The sequence below is a fragment of the Mixophyes fleayi genome, chromosome 7, assembly GCF_038048845.1.
Source record: "Mixophyes fleayi isolate aMixFle1 chromosome 7, aMixFle1.hap1, whole genome shotgun sequence".
Lineage (NCBI taxonomy): Eukaryota > Metazoa > Chordata > Amphibia > Anura > Limnodynastidae > Mixophyes > Mixophyes fleayi.
This window is the reverse complement of record NC_134408.1, coordinates 32,419,413-32,443,284: the sequence shown is the minus strand read 5'-3', so window position 1 is coordinate 32,443,284 and position 23,872 is coordinate 32,419,413. Positions and strand designations below refer to the sequence as shown.

General features: G+C 40.4%; 1 protein-coding gene across 4 annotated transcripts in view; it reads right to left on the bottom strand.

Annotated features, from left to right (window-relative positions):
- Positions 1 to 23,632, bottom strand: part of KCTD5 (potassium channel tetramerization domain containing 5) — a 35,112-nt gene extending 11,480 nt beyond the window's left edge. For 2 of the 4 annotated variants that reach the window (XM_075179596.1, XM_075179597.1), the window contains exons 1-6: positions 23,387 to 23,632; positions 9,749 to 9,857; positions 7,922 to 8,013; positions 4,765 to 4,860; positions 3,050 to 3,166; positions 340 to 465 (exon numbers count right to left, since the gene is read on the bottom strand). In XM_075179596.1, coding sequence (XP_075035697.1) covers positions 340 to 465; positions 3,050 to 3,166; positions 4,765 to 4,860; positions 7,922 to 8,013; positions 9,749 to 9,857; positions 23,387 to 23,596 — 750 coding nt within the window. In that variant the 5' untranslated portion in view covers positions 23,597 to 23,632. The remainder of the gene's footprint in view (positions 1 to 339; positions 466 to 3,049; positions 3,167 to 4,764; positions 4,861 to 7,921; positions 8,014 to 9,748; positions 9,858 to 23,386) is intronic. The other 2 variants (XM_075179598.1, XM_075179599.1) reach the window with 1 other exon arrangement.
- Between the last annotated feature and the right edge of the window lie 240 nt (positions 23,633 to 23,872).

Below are 23,872 nucleotides of genomic sequence, written 5' to 3'. Positions count from 1 at the left end.
TATGAACATTTATAACAAGTTCAGTTTTGTGCTCAGTGAAGAAAGTGTGCCCTCACAAAACATGCACCTGAATTGAGGTAGACCAAAGGCAGATTGTTATGTTAACCATGCCTCGATCACATACAATGACACAATGGTCCGTGTGTCAAATGAACTGGCATGGGAATGATAACTGGGCAAACAGTGACTTCCTGCAGCCTACACCAAACTGAGCCATCAGCTGTGGATTACGTCAAACGGGTTCTTGCTTTGCAGTAGGGCAGAGAATGGAGGTCCCAGTGATGCTATCCCTCAAACAAATATCATGAGAATAAAAAAATGCAGACAGAACCCACTCACCTTTGCCTTTTCACTTGGTTCACTAGTTGTGCCGTATGGGGTATTGTGTAATTCTTTTGAAACCACACACAAGAACTCTGCCTGATCTTCGTTTCCATAATTATAGGAAGAACCAATGCTGACAAGCTTAAAAATAAAAAAGTACAAAATTAATGGAGGACAAAATTCATTAAGCATGCCCGATTACCAGCAACTGGGGATTACCATAAGCATACATACGCAGAGAGTTAAAGCACACCAACAAAATATCCCCCCAAAAAAGTGAAACCACAATTCAACATTACACATTTAACTTGATTAGGTGTTTAAACAATAAAGTGAATACTAGCACAATAAGTAGGTCAATGAGCTTTACATATATTCTTACGTATACTAGGGGTCATCAGCCCAGGACACTTACAAACACCACAAGACAATTATCAATATGCCGTATTTGTAAAAGAAATGGGTTCACACAGGAAGTGTTTTTTAAAGAGCGCTATTAACACAATTGTACAGTCTTACAGTAATCTGCTAATGCAGCCTTCATAAAACTCCCAGCAGTACACTTCTACGCCACAGGTAAAGTTAGTTAAGAACAAGAGTAAGAGCAGGAAGAACACTGCCAGCACCTCATGCAATGTTAAAAAAAAAAAACCTTTATTTTCTATTCTCATGGCTAGGGTTATTCATTATCTTATCTAGGTTGTTTCTGACGTAAAGACCAGATGGATTGGCTACTGCCAGTGTAGAGGAGACAATGGCTTCCAAGGCAGCTGCTAGGCCTTGTTCCAAAGCAAGGACTTAGCAGTTAACATGACAATCATTGGACACTGTTGGGACGTGGGTTTACCATATAAATCAAGTCAAAAGAACCTGTCTTTTCTACTTTAGGAAACAAGATCGTGCACACTAAGGTACTATGTTCCTCAGCTACTGCTGCATCTGATCATAAACACAAGCAGATGTTAGTGCTCAAGGTAGGAATGGAACAATTATCCGATGTTTGTCGCCAGATATTGCTCAGCTTTCTATACGCATCACGGCTTTGTATTCCGACCACCAGGAAAGGCTACATTTACAGATGGGGCATTGGAAAAGTGCCCAGTTTGCCCTAGCTTACTGAGTGGTCTTTGATTTGTTTATTATGCTGTCATACAAGATACCTGAATGGTTTAACCTTCGTACATTGTTCAAGTGTGCTCTAGCCGCTTTGCATAAAGCTAGAGGCCAGCCAAAACATTGCCTGTGTATACTTTTAATATAGCAGACTGCAAAAGCTCAACCACAAAAGCCCTGCTATAGATCTCCAACCTAGTTATTTGTTTTGCCTGCATATCATTGTTAGAATGTCATTAGGTCTGCAACAATAGAAGCGTTTGGACATAGATAAATGTAAATATAGGGAATGCATCCCTATATTTTTAGGATCAGAATTTAACAAGTTTAGATTTCAATAGTCCATGATCTATTAGTTTTACATTTAAAGAAATGAGAAGCTGGCAGTTTATGGACATATGAAGTCAGTGTATACAAGCCTACATAAAATTGTATGCCCGATGCTGAGTGTACTAGGCATGAATCCACAACTACAGCACTCCCCCCTCCACATGTTTCTTACACCACCTTCACATAACATGCTACAGAAGGGTTTAAGAGGTATTCCAGCACGTCTGACAAGCAGGAATGACACAAACGGGACGGACTGTGCAAAGGGCCAATTTCAAGCAAGCCACCACATTACATTCTCTATAACATGTCAGCTGTATTCGCCCAAACACATTAAAGGCTCCACTATTTACTAACTTATTCAAGGTTACCCCCTCAAACCTATTTTTTTTTTTATAGAAACCCTCCCCTCTTCAGTTAGAGGTAACAGCCAACCTTCAGTCTGCATCTCTCCCCCTCTGGAAGGTCATCCTTGATATACAACAGTGTTGGCTAACCTGTGACACTCCAGGTGTTGTGAAACTACAAGTCCCAGCATGCTTTGTCAATATATAGCAGCTTATTGCTGGAAGGGTATGCTGGGACTAGTAGTTTCACAACACCTGGAGTGTCACAGGTTAGCCAACACTGATATACAAGCATTGGCATCCTAAGTACAAAGAATATAGAACAGGCGTGGCTAACCTGTGGCCCTCTAGGTGTTGAAAAAATACAAGTCCCAGCATACCCTGAAAGCCATCAGGTGGCAAAGCATGCTGGGACGTGTAGTTTCACAACACCTGGAGAGGAACAGGGCGGCCAGGTATGATATAGAAGTTAGAGACTTAGAAAGTTGCAGGTGCTAATAGGTAAGAGTATTTAGGTGTGGGAAACGCAATAGGAAATGTTAGTAAATAGTGGAGTCAGAACGGATCCTTAGAAGAGAACCTGATTTTCATATAAAATTATTCAAAAACACACAAGCCATGGGGATGTACATTTTAAGGTCACTCATTGCTGAATTTGGAGAAGTCTTTATGCCTTAAACAAAATAACCAAGTGAAAAGGAATGTATTGCAGAATGTGATTTTCATACAAAACAAACACTGAATGAGAAGGAAGAGCCATAACCAAGCTTAGATCATTGTCAATGGGTTTAGCGACACACAAAGAATGCTGGCTCTATTGGCAGCCTACCCCCCCCCCCAGTAATAACACTTTATGCAAGGCCATGCAACGTGTACACAGAAGATGAAGGAGCAGATAGGAAGACTGGGAGAGCAGTGTGCGGAATGGGACACACCTCGCCGCTGCGTTTCTGTAGGCTGGTCTCCTCCCCTTTCACTTCCCTTGAAACAATGAGCAGAAACTCTGACTGATGATCCCGCCCGCATCCATACATGGAACCTATGCTGACAAACTGCAACCAGAGTAAATACATAGTAACCACACTGGACAATGCATACCTGACAACATTGTGCAGCCAAAGCAAGAGCACTTCTGCACATCTATGCTGCTGTTATTTTTTTGGGGGAGGAGAATTAACATTTCTAATCCATTATATAGCCAAAATGCCCATTACCTACAGTAAGCAAACAGGTTTGGATTGACATTGTGCATTACCAATCTATGCAAATAGTACTTCCAGCCAAATGCACGTAGCATTATAGATCATTTACTGGGGCTTCTAAGAGCGTAAAACAGCAAGAAAAAACAGGCATCATGTGGGCCAGTTTTCATAAATTCTAGTCTTGCTGCTAATGTGTGTGGGACCAAGTCATTCTGCCAGATTAGTCTAATCACAAGCTAGATGGTCTTTGACCATCCAGGACAGAAAGACATGGTCTGATGACTGCTATTGGCATACAGCATCAAGATTGTTGTTAGAACGACTGCCCGAGGGCCCAATTACAAAATAACATTTGGCCACATTTATTATTTTTTTTGGTTTGTCAATTAGACAGAGCAAAGATATCAGTCAGTGTGTTGGCAGCATTACCCCACCCAATGCTATATATACATACAAACCAATAATACAGACTTAACTCAATAGCAGATCAATCAGAATTGGTTCATCCAGAAACTCTTACACTGTTGGATGTATAGATCAGTAAGGCCCATCTAGTTGCAGGACACATTATGTGAAAGCAGCAGGCTGGGTGTGTCACAAGAGCATATGACTAATGAGTGAAAACTCCTCAAAGAGTCTACAGCACAGAAATAACCTAAGTTATATATTCCCACAGGTGAAAACAGATTTGTAAGAAAACACATTTAGACAAAATGTTTTCCCCAATTGATCCAACTATGTCAGAGACAATCCAAACTGCTTAATTTACTTTATTTACAAAGTAACATTGACAGCCTAGTAATAAAAACAAAAGTATTTGGTGTTAAGAATGATGCAAGTCCCAGTGGGAGTAAGATGATATTACATGGTGCAGGGTCTATTTAACCGTATCGCACTAAAGAGCTATTCTGATTTGTCACGCAATTTCAGCAATAGCAAATGTTCACCTTGTTCACAAGCAGATATTGGCATTTGTGTTCAATCTGATTGAAATCTATTAGCAGATAATATGGGCGACAGATTCCATGTGATCTGGCTGCTTGACTAGCATACAATATTAAGGAGTATATGCACATATATACATATTAGGTCATCTTAATGGACCACCTTAAGGCAGATTAATTTTTATCACTGCGGCAGACATCCATTTATTTTGGAAGTTTAAAAAAAAAAAAAAAAAAAAAGGTGAGCCAATTAAAAGTTAGATATTTTTAAATTAAGACTTGGGGAAGAAAACAAACACAGAACTTTAGATCAATTTTAATCTGTTATCACCATCCCGATATGGCTAAACCCAGCAATACTTCCCTCATACATTTGCATGGGTAAGCCATCATTCTAGTACTAAACCTTTCATGCAGAGAATAAAAGCCCCATTGCTGGTTTCACCAGCAACAGGGCTTTATTTTTTTATTTGTTAATAGATTGGCCCCTTAGTTATTCTTTACCTGCTCGAATTTCCAGCCGTCAGACATTGTAGACACCATTTGTGTGAGCTCCTCTTCTTGACACTGAAGCACTCTGTAAACATGTTTAACTGGCACCTTTTAATAGAGAAAGAGAAAAAGCAGCATCCAGTAAATTAACCAAACAGTCGTGTTTTTTTTTTTTCATTGGAACCATTTTTCTAGTTTTCATGCATTTATTGTTAAACGTAAACCTAAGGTTCAGATTCTCGCTATCATTTTCTAGAATGTACTAGATAAATGATACCTTGAATTGGATGCTATGGGCAACACCTCCACTTTTACTTTTTAGAGGGTCTGATAAATCTACCTGCTAATTGAATCAGTCTGTATGTACCCCATCATGTTGGTTAAAACCCTCAGCAAGCCTGGCCAAGATGTGAGGCAGAAATCAGATATTGATCAGAACTGCCATCTGCCAGCCTGTGCAATAATCAGCTGACTTTAGTGTCCCATGTCATCTGACTACTCAGGCTGTGCTTCCAGCAACTGTACCCAGCCAAGTCAACCACAGTCTGGTGTGTGGCTAAGCTAGACCCAGAACTTGAAGTCTGACATACTAAAAAAACCTCCCCTCCATGATCAATCTCTTCTTGCCCAGAAACTTTCTACTATTTCTGCATCTTATTAGCAGTACTTGTATGAAGCATCTTTCATATAAGAATGTCTAGAGATCCTTTAGCCTGGCTTAGCATGCAATAGTCAGTGGCTACACAGATCCTCCAAAGAGGATAAACGCATTAGTAAAATGCATGCTCGTCTTACTGAAGTGTGTAATCACTTTCTCCATCACGAATTTCTGTCTCATAGCACTAATTAGCTTATGGGATTTTCTGGCTAGGAATTCCCCAACCACACTTTACAAAGAGCATATCTGTAGTTGCTAATATTCCCTCGTATCACTCCATCCATTAAAGAGAACCTTTCATGCAGTGATGCTCTACACATGTGTGTGGCACTGAAGCCGTTAGAATTAACGGCCACAGCTAACTTGGAGATTCATTATCTTGGTGACGTCAGTAATCTCTGCTGAATGAGTGTTTTGTCTGTTCTTGTCGAGATAAAATATATACCGAGGGCACTTTGTTAACGTTGTCTAGTATCTGTTGGAGAGGACTTCCTTTTATGGAACATTTTGTGCATTTTAGTTCCTCCGTTTACTGAACTGCCAGCAGTCAGAACAAATTGTTGATGCTAGAAAGCAGTAAAACAGTTTGCCTCTCACAGCCACATACTGCAAGAGGAGGGGCACAAGGGAAAGGAACACCCTGAAGTTTAACTTTACAACCGATTCCCTCATTGTTTGGAGATACCATTTAAATATGATTTTTGCATGGAAAAGCATCTTCCTGTAGAAATTATAATAAACCACTATTTTTACACAGTTTTCAAACTTTGCTTCTGAAAATATAAATGCAAGGGATGTCGTCCAATTAAGAGCCAGACTAGGGGGAAACACTGAGGTTAAGTAACAAATTGTTCTTTAACGTATGGGCAGCACAGTGACCTAGTGGTTAGCACTTCTGCCTCACAGCACTGGTGTAACGAGTTAAATTCCTGACCATGGCCTCATCTGTGTGGAGTTTGTATGTTCTCCCTGTGTTTGCGTGGGTTTCCTTCAGGTGCTCCGGTTTCCTCCCACACTCCAAAAACATAGTAGTAGGTTAATTGGCTGCTATCAAAATTGGCCCTAGTCTGTCTGTGTATGTTGGGGAATTTAGACTGTAAGCTCCAATGGGGCAGGGACTGATCTGAATGAGTTCTCTGTACAGAGCTGCAGAATTAGTGGAGCTATATAACTGATTATGATAATGCTACCACCAATTTTAGGGATGTCCGTAATATGCAGTCATGAATGCACTGCTGAATCCTTGCATTTAAAACGGCCAAATAATCATCAACATGAAGGTCTACAGCAATAGCTAGATGAAACATGCCATCTGATGATGTGGCTGCATGTGCTAAAGAGCCTTTATTGAATGAGAGGAGCTTCAAATAAAAGAAAGGATTGGAAAGGAATTGAGTAACGTATCTGTGCTGCATCCTAATGGAAGCTCTCTCGCTATCAATGGCCCAGGAAGGAATTCATTTCTTTGGGCATAAGCTCTCCGGTGCATTTTAAAAAGACATTGGGGATGATGTTCGTAATTTGTGTGAAATCCCTTTGTGCAGGCTCAGAAAGTGGGCGCACTCACACTCCTATGCAGACTTGCATGTTTCTGGCACCTCTGCACAGGGGAGGGAAGGAGTGTGCAAACACAAGTGGAGAACACTAAAGTCATGTTCACGCAAATGCTGCTCATGCAGAAACACTTTTTATGCGGCTATAGGACAGGTGCAAATACATGCCGATTACTACTTATTATAAACCAGAGTCATATTTTGCCGACGCAGAGAGTGATGCACTACAAGATGCAGATATACGCTAGTTTTCTGTAGATTGTTTCTTTTAAAAGAATATGTCACACCCGTTTTGCAGTCAACCCAATGATCAAAGCTAAAATAAAGCCAAACCACCATTACATTTGATAATGAGGAAGCAAAGATATGCTTGGCACTTAATTTTAAGGAGTTTATACTTATAAGTAAACTGTACGGTTACTGCATATTTCTTGCCATTTAAACATTGTCATCTAGAAATCCTAAGATACAAAGTGAAAAAAAAAAAAAAAAAAAAAAAAAAAAGTGTATGTATGTATTATGGTTCCATCAGCAAGCATTGGCGTTTCTATATAGTGCATGTACAAACACCCTTTATCAATAAAGTTGGTTATGACAGTCATGTATGTGCAAGCCCACTGACCTGCTAGTTTCAAGTGGTCTGCTGGTGCTGTAAGTAGTAAAACTCTTGGTACAGGCTCCAACACATCCCCATCTGACCTTACACTTAAATACAAACGACACTGGTACAGCTAAAAATAGATGCCGATGCAACGTACTTATTGCAGGCTGATCCTAAGTCCTTCAGTAACAATTAGTCAAGGGTAAAGAATTTGTTGCCATGATCCAAGATTGGAGCAGTGTCTCAAAGTGATTTACAGATACCCCACAGAGGTACACCTGTGCGTGTTATAAACATTTGAGTGCAAATTCAGGTCTTACAAACAGAATTATTGACTTAAGTCCTAGAATGCCTCACCTGTGCCGTTTTACTGTCTCTCTCTCTTATTCTATCCTTTACAAGTTTAATTAATGATGTGATATTGTAGAACTCTGCTTCCTCCAGAACACCTGGTAGAATGATGGAAACAAACAGGTTAGAACCCACTGTCAGAAATGTCAAAGTTAGTGTGAATCCAGCGCATCCTTTAAAAATACTTTGAGCTAAAGAGCGTAGGTCTGTTTTTCTCCTAAATATCACAGCGCGAAATGTAATATTTTACGACCCTGACATCATTCTTATGCTCCATTAAAAGTGGAGGTCTATATTCAGACAAGTAACTTTTGGCTTTAACATGTCCGGCTACAACTTTTATTAAAGGATTTGCCTTACGGTGATCATTTTGGCCATTCTGTGTGCTGCCCCTTTGACAGGTCAGACCTGCACATTGAAGAGACTTACCCCTCACATGAAGGTCATATACCTGGCATCAACAAATCCTGCCTAGATTCAAAGCTGTGGACCCAATAAGTTAAAGCTATCAGAGGGTGCAGTACCCCTTAGACTTCCTTGTAAAGTTACTATACAGACAGGATGCATCTATTTTCCATGTAGTCAAGCAACCCTCTTACAGCAGTAACCCCTACATAAGGGGGGGCAATAACTACACAGATTTTACACAGTTGTCCTATGCACTTGATGCAAAGACAAGAATATTGACAGATTAACATTTCCCCATTTGCATATTGAAAGCAGTTACTACACAAGTACAGAGACATTTGCATGTTTATATGTGAATTTCTAAATTTAGACCAGTTCAAAGCTAGCCTTTGAGGCAAACATTTACATTGGACAGATTCTGAACAGCAGCACTCAAGTGCTCGAAAAGGGATAATAGAAGACCTAGAATTACAAGTATTTAGTGAAAATTTGCAACCGTGAGAAAATAAAAAAACAATGTGAAGTGATGGTAAAAAGCAAAAAAATAAACTACAGCAGGCAGAAATCTTCCAGATAACAGGAAGTGACTGATGATCAATACAACAGCTCTGTACGTCACAGAAATGGTTAGCCTGAAACAGTCACACCTTGAAAGTCTTCAGAACAGGTAATACAACTTTAGAGACAGCGCAGTGATGCAGTGATTATGCACCGGAGAAACAATCTTCAATTGGCAGAGGACGGCCTCCTATGTGAGACCTGTAGTATTGGTGTACTATATAACACTTAAGACTACACTGCTCTCTATGCCTTTATTTAGAGGAAACCCTACCAATGGCACTCAATATAAGTGCTTCTATCTGTTCGAGGTTTGAAAACTAATAAGAGCTTAACACTATTAAGCTACAATTTCCAGTAATACATCACACCATTGTCAAAACTTTGCCTTGCTAAAGATTATGCTGAATATTAGAGTTTGCTGCTTAGACTAGATATTGAGCAGTTTCCAGCAAATATGATTGCACCCAAACACACAGGGATATGGCAAACTGCTATACTACAGTCACCCAAGTTTGACATAAAAAGAAACAGAAATCAGAGCTGCCCACATCTGTTTTATGCACCAGAAAGGAAGGTTCCTTCACAGGAAGAAGGGTCAGTATACGAACACACTGATTAGTTAAACCCAACATCTGAAAACACATTTGGGCTCATCGACCAGCCTTCTTCTATTTAATGCAGATTTTGCATTAAACCAGACAATTTCTTTTATTGTCAAGTTTGCACTAGACAGTTATAAACCAATGGCGGGTGTGCACTGAACCACAGCAACCACTTTTGCTCCTAAATGCAATATTGGCAGAGTTAGCATTTACACATTAGTTTAAATAACTGCTCCAGAGAAACTACAAATAATGAACTCACCTTCTTCTGCTAGATCTTTATTTATCACCAGTTTCCCATGTCTCAAGTAGTTCAATACCGGGCCAAAGTATGTGGGATCTCTGTCTATTAAATAGGCACCCGTTTCATCCTGAAATAGAAGACATCAGTATAAGACATTCACCCATTCTAAAGTCTACCTGTAACTGAGCTTTGTACTTTCTGGACTGAGCCAATATAAAGAAATATGCAGCCCATGACTTCCCCAAGAACTACCCCCACTTCTTGCCCAAGTTATGTCCAGTCCAGTGTTGGCCAACCTGTGACACTCCAGGTGTTGTGAAACTACAAGTCCCAGCATACCCTTCCAGCAATAAGCTGCTATATATTGGCAAAGCATGCTGGGACTTGTAGTTTCACAACACCTGGAGTGTCACAGGTTAGCCAACACTGGTCTAGTCCTTAGTGCAGGGGACACTGCATTCTCAGATACTGGATCAGACAAGAGGTCTGCCCCTTACATCGCAAGCTCACTTTAAATCTTGCTATTGGAAAAATTTAAACTCCTAGAAGAGGCATTCAGGAAACTAGAAGCTATAAAAAAAATTTTTACTATCACATGGTTAATAATTGTAGCACAAAAACAATATTTACATGTAGTAAACCATCTGCAGACATGCAAATCAAGCAGTTTCCAAGCCTTTTGACTATGGTATACAAGGAAGTTCTCCATTTCCAAATGACAATATAATTTGCATGATGGAAAGTTGTTTATCAGGATCCTTTATCCTTCTCCTGTCAGCAATGATTCATTCTCATTACCAGTTTATCCAGCCAGAGTGTTACTCTGCACTAAAGCAAGGGAACTTGTCAAACTGGGAAAATCGATCACTAGGACAAATGCGGTTTCAACAAAAAGCAAAAATGACAGAGCAAACCTGCGTTTACGATCTGTGCCAACAATTTTGTCTGGCCCATTTAAGCGTTTGTGCGGCAAAAGCTAAGGCTTCGTTTTGCCTTTTGTATTTTAAATCCATTGCACACTAAAGTAGATAGGTAGAGTATGACGAGAGAACATCTTTAGTCAAAATTACAAAAAAAAAACAAATAAAAATAAATAAATACATTTCTTTTCTTCCAATTTTGACTAGAGTACAGAGAAGCATCACTATTAAACCAATGATATAGTCTGACTAAATAAAAGCATGGTACACCAAACACTTCCCTTAATTGCGCTAGGCAGAAGCACAACAGGATATCATTTATAAGAAGCACAGAAACATGAATAATGCAAAGCAACATTAATGGACAAGGATAATTCTGTCCTGGAAGGTAATTAAACGCAATACATTTTTGACCAATAGGACAACAAGACTATGGAACCAAGACCAGAGTGTTGAGTTGCAGTTTCAGCAGTAGCTATATGGCTACAGTATAACTGTTAGAGTCACTGGACATCAAATACACCAAAACATCTACAGCAGTGATAGGCAACAGGCAGCCCTAGGGCTAGATAAACCACCCCCGAGCCTTCACATGCAGAGCCCTGCTGCTTCCGGCTTGGCCAGATGTGTTGGAGCTTGCAATAATGGTTTAGATGCCTACCAGATAGGTATCTTTGATTAAATGTATTGTTTTAACTTATGGAGATTATGGGTAATGTGTGGACCTTTTGAAGGTTAGAGGGTCAGCCATGTGGCGCCCTGAAGTGTATCAGGTTGCCAATCAATGGTAGACAGATTTAGGAAGGCCTAAGCAATAATGGTGTAGAAACAAATGCAATTAAGTGTAATGATGCAGAATCCAGTTTGAAACTTCTCCCCAAATGCCAAAGTTCTACATGAATTTGGAGAAGGCTCTTGTGGTAATATTCCTTTAAACCAGTGCTGGACAAATACTAGTTCGGAAATAACAATGGCAATGAGGGAGGAACAAAAATAAATAAATAAAAAAAAAAAAAAATATATATATATATATATATATATATATATATATATATATATATATATATATATATATATATATATATATATATATATATATATATATATATATATATATATATATATATAGTGTACCCAGGTGACCACAGAACATCTTCCATGCAGCAGGGACAGGAAAAGGCTCTGAATGGCAGCTCCAGCTCTATTGCGCCTGTTGGGAATTTACTTGAGTACACGAGCACCTGTACCACCATATTCAGGTTCAGCCCCACATAGTACAACAAGTGACTCCTATCCTGTACTAGCCTGATCACCGAGTATACAAGCTACAGAGTCCCCCCCACTTGTGACCAGTGAGGCTGCATGGGGACAACTTGTATTCAAGGTCACGTTCCTTCAAATAATTGCCATTTGCTCATAGCCACTGCCAAAGCAAGTGTATTGTTATTTATGCCGATGCCATTGAGCGACACATTGGTGCAGACAAACCTTTAACTGCCAGCAGTGGTTATAAAAAGTTGAGTCACATGAAGCACTAATGGTTGGCCAACTTTTTTTTTTTTTTATTATTTTTTTTAACTTCCATGACAAAAGGTATGTCATGGAAGTTAAAAGATATGTCCAGCCAAGTCAAATTATGGAAACTAGCCTATTTAACTGGTCACTGTGGGGAGGACTGTTCTGTTTTAATAGGTCAGATACCAATTAAGTATAGCTCTCAAAATCCTCTATAAACAGAGGATAAAGTAATTTTTCAAATAAGAATTATATATTGATCAGACCTGCAATGTCAATACTACCTGCAGCTCAATGATAGATGGATATGAAAATTAATGGGCAAAGAATTTGGCTTGAACAAGATTTTTCCCTGTTCGCCAATAGTTAAAATGCATTTTTCTAACAAACGCTAGTGTATGTAGCCTTACCTTCCTGAATAATATACATGGAGTTACTGGAGTGTTTATACTTCAAATGTTCACCATGGTCTTTCACTCCTGCCGCAAGTTGCTGCATTAGGAGAGGGATATTCTCATTTAAGTAGGTGCAATAGTATCTGAAGAAATGCAGTGTGTATTGGTTGATTGAATTACTGTCACATCACTCCCCCAGCCTGTATCAAACTCCTGCAGAATTAGTTTTTTCGACCTATATACGAGATCCAACCAGGACAGACCAAGAAAAGATGGGAGGAGATTCTGTTATCTAATGGGAGTGACCTTTAAACTCTACCAAAGCCATGTTAAAAAGTAAAGGTACTGAACCTACTTTACGGTTCATAAATGGTAATTTCAATTTCGGGGTTTAGTCATCCTTTAATTTATAAATAAGCATATGCCAGGAAAGTCTTGCAGAAGCTTTTCATGTAATTATATTAATTTAGCAGCCTCTAACATATTGCTAAGGGGAACAAATTAAGAATTCCCAAGACACACTATTTCCCCTGTGCAATATCTAGACACTTGCAAGCAGGAATAATGAATGTTATGCAAGTGGTGGCCTGACAAACAGAAGTGACATCACCCAGCATCCACCAGCTGGGTCCTGGAAGACTGTGTTGCTGCTGGTTAGAAAACACCAAGTCTAACAATCGTGCAAGTTACAGACCGAACACCAAATTGCAAACGTAAACATGTTTAGCATTGGAAGGATGAGAAAAACTGCTTACACTTTAAGGGACAGATAAATGTTTTGTTCAAACATGCTAAAGCGATCACCATTAAAAGCATAGAGTTAATGACTATTGTGGTGATTATATGGATCTATAAGGCAGATAATGGTCCTATTTTCAAAAGGATGGTTAAAGTTTCCAGCGTGCCAATTGTGGTCATCCTGTAGACGGTTTACTAATCTTCTGGCAACAATCCAGTTGCAGCACTCCCTCTCTGAGATCAGCCAATGATCATCACCTCTCTTCCACTCTGATCACCTCATCGCACTCAAGAATCCAAGATTTATCCCATGATGCCCACCCTCCACTGGAACAGGCTCTGACTGTACCCCAATGTGTGCGCCTTCAAACTGGCACTCAAAGATCACCTCTTCAAAGCCTACCAGCCATCCACCTAACCCTCTCCCCAATGCTTGTTCTCACCTCTTCACAGCCACTTTGCTCCCTCCTCTTGCGCTAGATCCCCTCCACAAACTCCCCTTTGTGCATGCTCTCTGCCCTCCCCTTTAGGATGTAAGCTCTTACGAGTAGGGCCCTCTTCCCCCACATCTCTATGCCTATACTTCTGCTTTAACCTCACTGTACAAGCTGTGCTTGGAACTTTGATATGTTGCATTTGTTTATTGTTCTGTACCGTTTCCCCCTGTATGGTCTACTTTTTGTATTATGAACGGCATTGCAGAACTCTTGTGGCACCCTATAAAGAATAATAATAATGTTGGAAGGGATCTAGACGCTCAGCCTGTGTGTTGAATGAGAATATCATCCAGTTTGGCCCCCCCATCATTATCATTTATTTATATAGCACCACTAATTCCGCAGCGCTGTACAGAGAACTCACTCACATCAGTCCCTGCCCCATTGGGGCTTACAGTCTAAATTCCCTAAGACACACACACGAGACACAGACAGACACATTAGGGTCAATTTGTTAGCATCCAATTAACCTACCAGTATGTTTTTGGATTGTGGGAGGAAACCGGGGCACCCAGAGGAAACCCACTCTAACACAGGGAGAACATACAAACTCCACACAGACAAGACCATGGTCGGGAATTGAACTCATGACCCCAGTGGTGTAAGGCAGAAGTGCTAACTACTATGCCACCGTGCCCCCCCACGAATGACCAAGTAGCTCAGTTGACAGAACAAGCTGCAGAATCAAATAAACGTGAATGGAGACTCAAAGGATCACTTGCCAATTTGGCCGCATATAACCAAAACGCACTACTTACCAAAGTTCAGCGCTTAGGTGGATCTCTTCCAGCACATCAGTGCTGGCTGATAATGCAGTTGTCATATTCTGACCACAATTACCAACATACCCAACTGTAACCTTAATTATTTCAAGATCATCTGGCATTTTGGACATTTTGCAGTCAGTGATACCAGTTCAATAGCTTGATATGCAGCAGAGTTGACCCACACTGCTCAGTCTTAATTGCCAATCACTATTCTGATAAATAAAAAATAAATAAAAAAAAGTACTTAACCACCAGTTAGCCAATGATGTTGGGTACAGTCAAGATATCCAGAGCTTGGCTACACAAGAGAATGAAGCAAGTTACGTTGTTAGACCAAGATAATGTAGAATTCAGGAGTCAGTCTGGTAAATGCAGGAGAGCCAGCAGAATCTTGAGTTGAGGAGAATGTGCATCTATTAACCGAATTAAGAGGACCATAAGCATTTTTTTTTCTTTTTAAATAGGTAACGGCTACAGAAATAGACTTGGATTTGCCCAATCTTATTCATAGACGGCCTTATATTTAGCTGAAACTACTCATAATAGTGCCACTGTAACCCGCTGTATAAATGGGACACTGGAAAATGCTACTATCCAAAATGTATATGTTGTTAAGAGTCCCTTATCTTCCACAGGAAGATATCGTACATTAGCCACTGTCACTCGTTGCAATAAATGCAGACATCCAAAGAAAGGTGCTTCTTTGTACAGAAAATGCCTTATGAGTCACTAACCTATATAATTAGAACATATCTATTTTAATGAAATGTTAAATTTGACATTAGAGAATAAACTCATACAAATGGATACAAAAACAATCACTTCGATTTAGCACATATTAGAGGAAGTATTGGGCTTCTAGCCAGAATCCAATGAAAGAGGCAAATGACTCTTTCCCATTTGCCTGTACACAAAAGAGTGAGATCCAGATATAGACCTCAATCAAAGCTGCAAATATCAAATAGATCATCGTCAGAAATATGCAAAAATAAAAAGCCTGTTTTGCATAGCTACACTAGTAGCTTTCAGTGCAGCTTTCCATTACACATTTAGCCAACTTAAAGTACTTCACCATAAAGATACATGTATCTGACACATAAGGTGTAGGTGTTACAGGCTCAAGCAGCCTATGGCTCACCATTGTGAGACTATAAGTACCTGCGGAACCTGCTTGCTGAGAAGTTATCGTTAAACAGCTGTCAGGCTGCCCTCCTCTGCTATACCAGCTAGAGTACACCTTGTACACAGACGTGTGATCTGATAGTAGAGAGCAATACAACATCAGCAGCTGGGTACACTACTGCATTTTACATCAGATGTGATTTCTGTAACGATTTTACCAACGACTGAAAGTCCCGTTGAGCATGCAGATTACCATCAGATCATCTCAACCATCTACTGGAAAGATAGTGACTCTACTCCACAGATATCTGCCTACACTGCTGGTCGTTAGGCAAATATGGAAGTGTGTACGCACTGACATTGTTGATCGTGATTTTAGGAAGTTTAAAAAAGCAAAACATTTTGGCAAGATAAAAAGCATGACCGTGGGAGCTTACACACTCCTACAATATATGACCAAGCAGTGTGTTACCAGCTTAATGCACAGGGGGGGGGGAAGTGGGGGGGGGGGGGGGGGGAGGGTGGAGCTTTGTTTTGATGACAATATGTAAGAGGGTAATCAGATTTGCACAGTAGCCAACCCCTTACTACTGGGAAACATCTTGTATAGTTAAAATTCACTGCTGCTAAACAACACTTAATAGGTTTATTTTATAGTATTTGTAGAAAAAAAAAACCAAGATGCTTAGGAACATCAGTTCAATAAAATAAAATAAAAAAAAAAAGTGTTTTTGCACGAGTAGGAGCTACAGTTTTAGCAGAAGTAAAATATCCATTTGGGAGAGAAACAATCAGATACGAGGTTCCCTAGTAGCCCAGTGTGGAGTAGGTAATGATCTATGATCATTTTTAGTAGCACCCCTATGAAAATTAGACATTTTATTGTTAATTTATGCAGATACGTAACATGCAAGGCTACTACAGAACCTTCAACTAACTGAAAAGCCTCCATAACCTCCAATGCACAATGTCATGTTACTTGTTGCCATGGTAATTGCAGGACACTTCAAACCTTAAGTCACCAACAGTAGCTTGAAAAAAAATAACAAAAAACCCACTCAACTTCCTACATGAAACTAGAGTGATGTGTTAAAGAATGCAATTGCAGCAATAACTTCATAGCTATGGATACACCTGTCCATCAGCAAGATTCGTTTTATACAAACAGTCCTGTAAAACTAAGTTACACTGTTATTTATTATAGACTGCTAGGACAAAAAAAAAAAGAAATCATTATTGTACCAACCCATAAAATGTAAAATCCTATGCTCCCAAATGCTACAGCCCTGAACTAGACAAATGCTCTTTAACAAAAGTAATACACTAGTTTATCCAACATGCCATAAAGCTGGTTTCATGCACATTGAAATAAAATAAATTATGTATATGCACTTTCAAAATAGCCATTAGCCTCAAGAAAATAATGAAAGCGAGCAATATGCATTTTTATAATGTATCCTGTTCTCAAGCTAGACTTTATGGAACCATCTTCGCACCCATGTTTTAAACTTACACGGGTCTGAACCGTAGACCTTTCAGTTAGTGAATTAAATGTAACTTCGTAGCGTACTTTATTCCCTAGGATAAGAGATAAGAGCACCTGTTCAATAAGTCATTCGGAGAGCCAAATAGCAGAATTTAGGATGTCATTAAGCATTTTCCAGCCTCATGTAGCAGGGACAACCGCATTTCACACTGACAGCTAAGCATCTCTAGAGGAGAATAAACACTGTTTATCACAGCATTTAACATGTGCCACTCCAGCCACAGTGGTAGTACCAACGATTGTGCAACTAAAGACTATGGCCTTCTATGCTCTTGAATAGCTACATTTTACTGGCTCCACAAGCCACCAAACACTGCTGCCATCTGTCACACTTATCTTGTGTTGAAAACAATTTTGCTGCTGCTATGCTGCCAGGACAAGCCACCTGGTCAGAGCCCACTGTAGGGTACTAAGATGTGTGGGTAGTAGATAGTTGTCTTGCAGTCAACTGCAATGCAAACACCCAGATACCTTAACGCTACTGCCATCCATTGCAAGTCAAAGTTAAGGGAATACTCCTTTGCTCCACTTCGTTGAATGAGACACTAAAGGACAATTTTGTACAATGTTCAGTAGCCAGAGTTATTTCAGAATTCATCAAGTATACAGATTTTGAAGGAATGTCAGTGAGTGCAACATGATTTCACCCCCAAATAAACCAATTCTGTGATCAGGGGGCCATAACAATATTCCACCAGTATCTGGCGAAAGGCAAAGAACATTGGATCAATGGGCAATTGATTGAGCTAGAGCTACACACTGCAATATTTAAGCAGATGGTGCACTGTAAAGAGAGTGGGAAGTTAGGGTAGCTAAGCAGTGACAAATACCACCAGTCACAGCAATCAAACACCTTTTATGAATTTAATTAGAAATCGCAATTTTTTTGATGGCCCATACACAAGCACTTAAGATTGGTTGTTGAATATCAGAGGCTTGATAGAACGTATAACTAGCCATCTGGTCGGGGTGTGTACAACTGGACATGAGGGGCTAGGCAGATTCCTGGGATATTAGCGAACAACTTTAAATCTATTAATGAAGGAGATCAGTCTGTAGTCCCCACAGTTCAGGGGGTACTTCCCCCTCCTTGCAAATTAATACTATTTTGCAACTTTACAAGGAGTGTTGATTTATAGATTAGGGTTAGATGAGTTTCTTGAACATACTTTACTGCAAATCGTCCAGTTCTGGCACCTATTTAGGGTTCAAGTTCTTAATGGACACCTTTACCTTTGATAAAACGCCACATGCACACATCTACATTTTACTGTGTACTGTGCCCTTCCCAATTAGAACGTAAACTCGCTACTGAGTAGGGTGGTCTGCACCCTTTGTTTTGAAGTCTGGAATTATTTTGTTTTCCTTGTATGTCCCTGTTTTATGAACACTGATCAGCCACAAAATTAAAACCACTGACAAGTGAAGAACATTGATTATCTTGTTACAATGGCACCTGTCAATAGGTAGGATATATTAGGCGGCAAGTGAACAGTCCCCTCTTGAAGTTGAGGTGTCAGAAGCAGGAAAAGTGGGCAAGTATTAGGATCTGTGCAACTGACAAGTGCCAAATTGTGATGGATAAACTAGGGCAGAGCATCGCCAGAGCAGCAGGTCTTGTGGGGTGTTCCCAGTATGCTGAGGATAGTACCTAACAAAAGTGGTCCAAGGAAGGACAACTGATGAACCGGCAACAGGGCCTAGGCTCAATAATGCACGTGGGGAGCGAAGGCTGGCTCATCTAGTCCAGTCCCACAGAAGAGCTACTGTAGCACAAACTGCTGAAAAAAAAATTAATGCTGGCTATGATAGGTGTCAGAACACAGGGCATCTCCGCTTGTTGCGTAACGTAACTGCAGAAAGGTCAGAATGCCCATTGTGAGCCCTGTACACTGCCAAAAGCGCCGACAATGGGAGAAGGTGGACTGGTTTGACGGGTCAAGTTTTCTTTTAAGTCATGTGGACGGCCAAGTGTGTTGCTTACCTGGGGACAATATCGCACCAAGATGCACTATGGGAATGGGAAGAAGGCAAAGGCAGTGTGATACTCTGAGCAATGTTCTGCAGGGAAACCTTGGTCCTGTCATTCATGTGGATGTTACAGGCATGTACCACCTACCTAAACATTGCTGCAGACCAAGTACACCTCTTGATGGCAATGGTATTCCCTAATGGCAGTGGCCTCTTTCAGCAGGATAATGCGTCCTGCCACAATGCAAAGATTGTTCAGGAATGGTTTAAGGAACATGACAAAAAGTTAAAGGTGTTGACTTGGCCTCCAAATTCCTCAGATCTCAATCCGATCGAGCATCTCAAGTTTGAGCCATGAAGGTCCTGCCTTGCAACTCACAGTACCTACTAACGTCTTGGTGCCAGATGACATAGGACACCTTCAGAGGTCTTGTGGAGTCCATGTCTCGATGGGCCACAGTTGTTTTGGCAAGACGAGGGCAACACACATTAGGCAGTTGGTTTTAATGTTGTGGCTGAACGATGCATCTGCTGTTTATCCTACTGTACAGTGCTACAGCACTGTGCCACCTAGTAACTACTTTACAGTCCAACACAGTGGATTTTTATGTTACCTTTGTTCAGTACAGCTATTTCAGAGAACTGAGAAATAGCCAAACAAGCAATGTTACGTTGCATTATTCAGGACTAGTCTCCCTGTACTTTCATTTATTAATATCAATACCAATGTAGTTCTCTAACAGTGGCCTTGAGTGTATGATACTAAATGGAAATACTGTTAGTTGTCTTGGAGCCATGTATTCATGCAATCTCTTTAGAAATATTTTTTTCTTTTTACACAATTCCGTTTGATGGGATGTAGACAAAATTATTGATATAACACATCAGATAAATGATACTCTTAAACAAGCCAGAAAGTTGCATCAGTGATGCCTATCACTACTACAATTATGTCTCATAAGCACTGGCATTAATTACATACATTTTACTAGCGTCTAAACATACACATGTAAAAGGTTAGGTCACTAGCAAGCCAACAGCAACTGGCTTTTGAAGGCCACAAAGCAACAGACGGTATTCCCAGCTAGACACTGAAGGTTGTACAGTCTCAGGGAAGAGACAAGAACAGCAATTTTTGTGTATGTGACCTCAAAGTTGTGTCAAGCAGGCTTAGATTTTGGGCTCCCATATAATCGAGGTGGAGGACTCCATGATTCTACCTTAGCAACTAAAAAATTAGGTTAATTCCACAAACAAAATATAGCCCAAGTTTTATAGCGAAACTGGCTGCACAGATCGGCAACTTTAACAGCGAGTGCTAGAAACCAACATTGAGGCGTTTAGATTTTAATTCCTTCAGCTTGTCAACATCAGAAGAATCAGAAATAGCAGAGTCCCCTCGAGCTACTGGGATCCGTGACCCCACACTTCTGCTATTTGTGGAAAGAAGGTATGGCACATAGGGATAATCTGCCAATGATGATTGCTAGCTTTGGAAACAGATTAGTTTTATAGTAACTAGCCTGTGTGAGCAACTACCGTCATTGAACTGAATTATGACTTTATATTAAGAGCTGTGCTAATCACACCTACATTATCCACTTCCTACCATTTTAAGAGTCTTGAATTCTTAAAGACACATGTATACATCCCCAAAGAGGATACAATATGAGGTTTTAATTCATTCTAATGGGCTCTGTCTACTCCCTGTGGCCTGCTGCTTACAGGTATCAAGTTATTTAATCAATTTGACAGTACAGAATATACATATACAGATAGGCCAGTAATCAATGTATCATGTAAGATCTTCCCTTCCTAGCCTAGTTAAGGGGAAGCTGCACACTCTTGACAGAACAGCATTGTCATTATGACACTGCTGGCTTCGGGGCAGGAAATCAGAGTAGAAGAATTCCAGTAGCACTATACACACGTTGCAGGAGTTAATTCTTAACTTTTGCTCGTGTAAATGCAGATATCGGCAACATGTATGTCTGATGATCAACTGATTGCCATCTGATGGTTAATTGGGCATTTTGTAAATGTGGTCAGCAGATAAGATGAATGCTATCCGCGTGCATTTGGTTATGACAGCATTAAATTTATGAAGAGATTTGCCTAAATGATTAGCCTTCTGCATTCATAAGTACATGCTCACTTACATCCTGCTTTTGGAGCCTCAGTCTGTGCTTACTTTTGCCAAATTGCAGTATGAAAGAAGCAAGTCATTTAAAGCTGTACTAGTACCACGTAACTTACCAACCCAATCCTTCCCATAGCGTGAATGTTGGGACTGCTCCCCCCCCCCCCCTCCCTCCTTCATGCAGAGGCTTCATGGTTCTTCTCAAAGCCCTTGACAAAACCTGGGCTGTGCGATGCTGTGGAGGCAGCATGTGATCCAGAAGATAGAACAGAAGCAGCAATAAAAAGATTACAGTTTCTGTTTGGTCCTCCTGCTCCATCATATCTGCATGGAGCAGGAGAATCTCAAATAATCTCATCGAGTAAATTAAAAACACAAAAACCCTAACCCACAGAAAAGATGCAAGTTTGTGAAAAATTGTGCACATCAAGGGGAAAAGAGGCACATGACACCACAGAATTTGTGATGCACTTTTGTCAATTATCTTTTATTTATAAAGTGCTGACAAATTATGCAGCGCTGTACATTGAGGTGATCATGACACAAACTAATGACACAGAAAGACATGAATCAGAAGATAAAAATATGGCCCTGCCCAAACGAAGTTAAAATCCAATAGGTGCAGGGAACACTTGATACATAGCGGAACAAGAGACTACCAAGGACAAGCCCAAACATGTACTGAGCAGTCTTGTGTCATATCCAAGGAAAGAAACAAACAAACTACACACAGCATGGTATAAAAACAGACATCATTTATTTATATAGCGCCAACATATTCCATAGCATAGACAGTTAAAGCAACTTTGTACTAAATTGCACAAGGGCATGCTGTTAAATATGGCACCTGTCTCAATGCAGAAAACCCCTTTAAAAGGCAAATATCCAAAGAGAGCAACCCATTTTTAGCTGGTAGAGAACATTGCACGATCCCATGTCAAGTGTGGAAACCAGTTTGACTACTAATAAACAAATCACAATTTAATCTATAGAAGCTACATTCTTGGAAGAGTGGTTATGTGAAAGCTATTGCAACATTTAAATAGAAACACTATCAATTCTCAGATTCGAAAACACAAGCTGGCCCCTACAACACAAATCAAATATTGTACAACACTGTAATAGACCTATTTTCAGTTACCAGTAAAGCTGGGTAAACACCTATACAATTATCACGCAGATCACACAATTCACGACCGTTTGGTCAGATATCTGATGAGTGTGTACACTCCCATGACCATATTTATGGTACCACAAAACATCTATTTGGTTTTATAAGCTTCCTAAAAATCATAATTAACGATACAACAATGTTTTTTCAGCAGCTTGTTACAAGATGAAGATTACAGATCTAATGGCAAATTGTGTAGGGGTTGCTTACGCATGAACTGCCATACTCATCTGGACTTTCAATCGTCAATGAAATCATTAGACACATTGCATCTGAAGTATGACTGCATAGGTGTGCACACCGCTTTTCTAGTATTAAGCTCAGGACAAGTGTCAACTAACTTCTAATCTGTAAGAATTAAAGCTACACCCACAAAAAGTATTTCCTCATGATCCAATACAAACCATATTTCTAAATGACCTCCCCCCCAGCCTTTATAGTAACCACAGTCCAAAACGAGAATTGACTCTGTGAACCCCCAATTCAGTTTAAACTGAATACCATGCATAAATACTTAGCCATCTAACTATTAACCTCCATCCTAAATGACATTTTTAGTGAACTGCTCATTTGTTTAAGACATCCATCGCCTTTGTAGACCCTGTAGTTTTTGCAGTCTGAACTCCTAACTCAGTACAGAGTCTCTTGAATGTTGCTCCATTCCTAAAATATTCCCCTTGCAGATATTACCTAAATCCCAATCTATTCCAAACCCCTCATCTCTTTATTACTGTAACCTTAAGCCTTGCAGAGCCCCTATCATGCTGAACACACCCCACTCCTCACACACTCCAACTGACTTAGACCCCTGCTGGTGGGGAACTACAAGTCACAGCGAGGCGCACCACCTACTGACAGCCAGCCCAGGTCATACCTTGTCCGAGTCCAGGTCGGGGTCCGCCTGGCACAGCCGGTACAGGAAGGATTTGGGGTCCCTGCACAGAGTCTGCCGCGTTGTCAGGAAACACGTCCCCCCGACATTCAGACGAACCCACTTGGAGACACTGCCCGGCGTGCTGCCCCTCTCACACCGCCTGCACACCGCGGGCCCGGAGCCGTTCAACTCACAGCTGGTCTCCGCCATGTCCGTCACTACACTGACACTGACAGCCCCGGAAGTGTCCGTGCTTTAATAGCGTCCCCCTCCTGCTGCTGCGGCGCGCTGCTGACGCTGCACCGGAAGTGGCTGTTACACAGGGGGACAGTGTACTGCAGTGCCAGGAAACCTGAGAGGAGTGCCCCATCCTCTATGTATATATGTGTGTGTGTGTATATTATATTATATATATCTATCAGGGTGACAGTGTACTGCAGTGCCAGGAAACCTGAGAGGAGTGCCCCATCCTCTATGTATATATGT